General features: G+C 38.3%; 1 protein-coding gene across 1 annotated transcript in view; it reads right to left on the bottom strand.

Moving 5' to 3' along the window:
• Positions 1–61: 61 nt before the first annotated feature.
• LOC110460216 overlaps positions 62–2,464 on the bottom strand; it is a 14,126-nt gene continuing 11,723 nt past the window's right edge. The window contains exons 4-5 of the mRNA XM_021513019.1: positions 1,762–2,054; positions 62–753 (exon numbers count right to left, since the gene is read on the bottom strand). Of these exons, the coding sequence (XP_021368694.1) occupies positions 1,762–2,054 (293 nt within the window). The 3' untranslated portion in view covers positions 62–753. The remainder of the gene's footprint in view (positions 754–1,761; positions 2,055–2,464) is intronic.

Raw genomic sequence — 2,464 nt, 5'->3', positions numbered from 1 at the left:
GTGGTTGAAATCACCCATTTATACGGGGCTGCCACGTTACAATATTCTACATGTGACCACTATCGGTCAAGAATAGACAGAGTAAGAACTAATGATAAAGCAAGCAAGCGGTCAAGACTTGACAGTGTAAGAACTGACCGATAAAGCAAGCATAGACACCCTCTTAATGTAACCACTAGCGATCAAGACGCGACAGAGTAAGAAATGACCGATAAAGCAAGCATAGACACCTTCTATATGTGACCACTAGCGATCAGGATCCGACAGACTAACAGTAGAATTGACCGATTCAGCAAGCATAGACACAATTAATTTGTGAACACTTTTGGTCAAGATCAACAATTTTCCAAATGGCTATTAATAGAGGTCAAGCTTTGCAATGTTATATCTGAACTGTACTTATTCAACAATCGTCGGTCCTCTTTTTTCACGAGACTCCTAGTGATCAAGATCAATTGTCTTCAAACTGCCAAATATAATAATTAACCTTCCGGCATTATTTATGCAAAGCACATTTTCTACGTTGAGTGACCACTGGTCAACACCAATTGCAAAGATCCAGATAGTAAGAATAGTTCCTATTGGAACTAACCACAGTAACAAAACATCAATAAAACAAATAATAATCAACACTAAATGGAGGACGAGTTCGATATGCTATTATCACACATATCAGTCGATGACGTCATCGGAAAACTTTCATTCCATGTTTGACTGTCGTAGATATTCTTCTCCTTGATCAGTGCAATGAATCTGCAATAAAAGATAAAATAATAATATTTTGTTTTTTTTGTAGGTAAATCCTTCTGTTGTCTTACCAGTGTATATCATATATTTATATTTACATTTGCACTGCATAGTGCCTAGATTACTCTACTGGTCCCATTGTAACATATTTTCCAATGAACTACAACGGGGATTAGGTCAGTGTAGTGTAGATACACTGACCTAATTACCGCCAAGTGGCGATGTTCCGCTGTGTTGTGTCTTAAAATGTTATTGTATGACAGTTAAATCGCTAAATGACCACAACATATATTAAAATGGTCACATGTTAATATACAAATTGGTAATTGACATATATGCCTTTAAATAAAAAAAAAAATCAATTATTAAATTGATGTGTTTACTTTGGAACTTTCTTGTTTATTGTTTTTGTCGGCCTGGTTGCCCTTGACAACGACTGTGGAATGCGAAACTACCCGGCTGTTCCGAACAATTTACCGCTGACCCAGTCGGTGTGTATAAGAGTTTTAAAACAGCAATTAACAATACTCGCAACATTGCACAACTAATATTGTTGGTTTGGAATATAAATATAAGGATTGGTTGTCATATTTTTGACGTTTATTGGCGTGTAAACTACATCGGGCTTGCGATATATTTAATGGTGCGCGTTACCAATCCTTAAATAAATAATGATACAATGATAGTACAGAACACAACGACTTCCGCGCCATTATTGTCGTATGCTTCAGTCACTCGGAACACAGGTACATTTTGGCATCATTACTAGAGAGGCTTTGAATAAGTAAAACATTGCCGTGGAAACTCGAGCGCGGGAAATAAGCCCGATGTTTTATTTTCCTGTCGTGTGATAACTATAAATCAATCAGACAAGTTGCTATAAAAATTGGCGTACACATTATGATAGCGTGTTATTTAGCACATTGCATGTTGCCCACTGAAAGGAGAGTGAATTGTACATTATAGATATGGCCTAGTGAGGGACAGTGTACATGTACGTATACGTAGATGTACCTAGCGAGGGAGTGGGAACCAGTAGTTGATCTGGCGCTGGATGCACAGTGGGAACAGCGCCATGTGCTCCTCCTCAAATCGCTGGCAGAACTTCCTCTCCAAGTACAGGTCATCCTGGGGCAGCCCCTTGGTCAGCACCACGGACAACTCTAGTCCATAGTTAAACATCATCATGGCCTTTGACCGTGCTGCGAAATTGACTTTGTCCCTTTTGCGAGATTCGGAGGGCTTCCATAAGGATCTCCTTTTCACCGGACACGGAGCAGTTCCGCAGTGACGACAGCGGGAAGGACCTGTACACGTGTATATATATTTTACAATGAAGGAAATGGCTTTTAAAAACAGATGAGAAAACCTGATGTGTAATACTGCAATTACCACATTTCTGGAGTACATTAATGACACCAATATGAAGATAATGACCTCCATGTTCCCCTACTCGAAAAATTACTGTGAATAACCATTGACTGTTGATGAAACATTTTCATATCTTTTTATTCTTCAAATTTCACACAACGACGAAAAGTTTTTAAATAACCGTATTTTAAATTTCAACACAACAGGCAATGAATTCAGTTAAAAAAAAGAAAGACATGGAAGTAGGTCGTTCACGATAACTTTTGATTTCAAATTGATGTATGCATCCAGTACACTCAAACTTGTTCATGCGACCCCTATATAAATAGACCGTCTGTGTAACGAT

Source organism: Mizuhopecten yessoensis, unplaced genomic scaffold (genome assembly GCF_002113885.1).
Source record: "Mizuhopecten yessoensis strain PY_sf001 unplaced genomic scaffold, ASM211388v2 scaffold10331, whole genome shotgun sequence".
Classification (NCBI taxonomy): Eukaryota; Metazoa; Mollusca; class Bivalvia; order Pectinida; family Pectinidae; genus Mizuhopecten; species Mizuhopecten yessoensis.
This window is presented reverse-complemented; position numbering and strand designations above follow the sequence as displayed.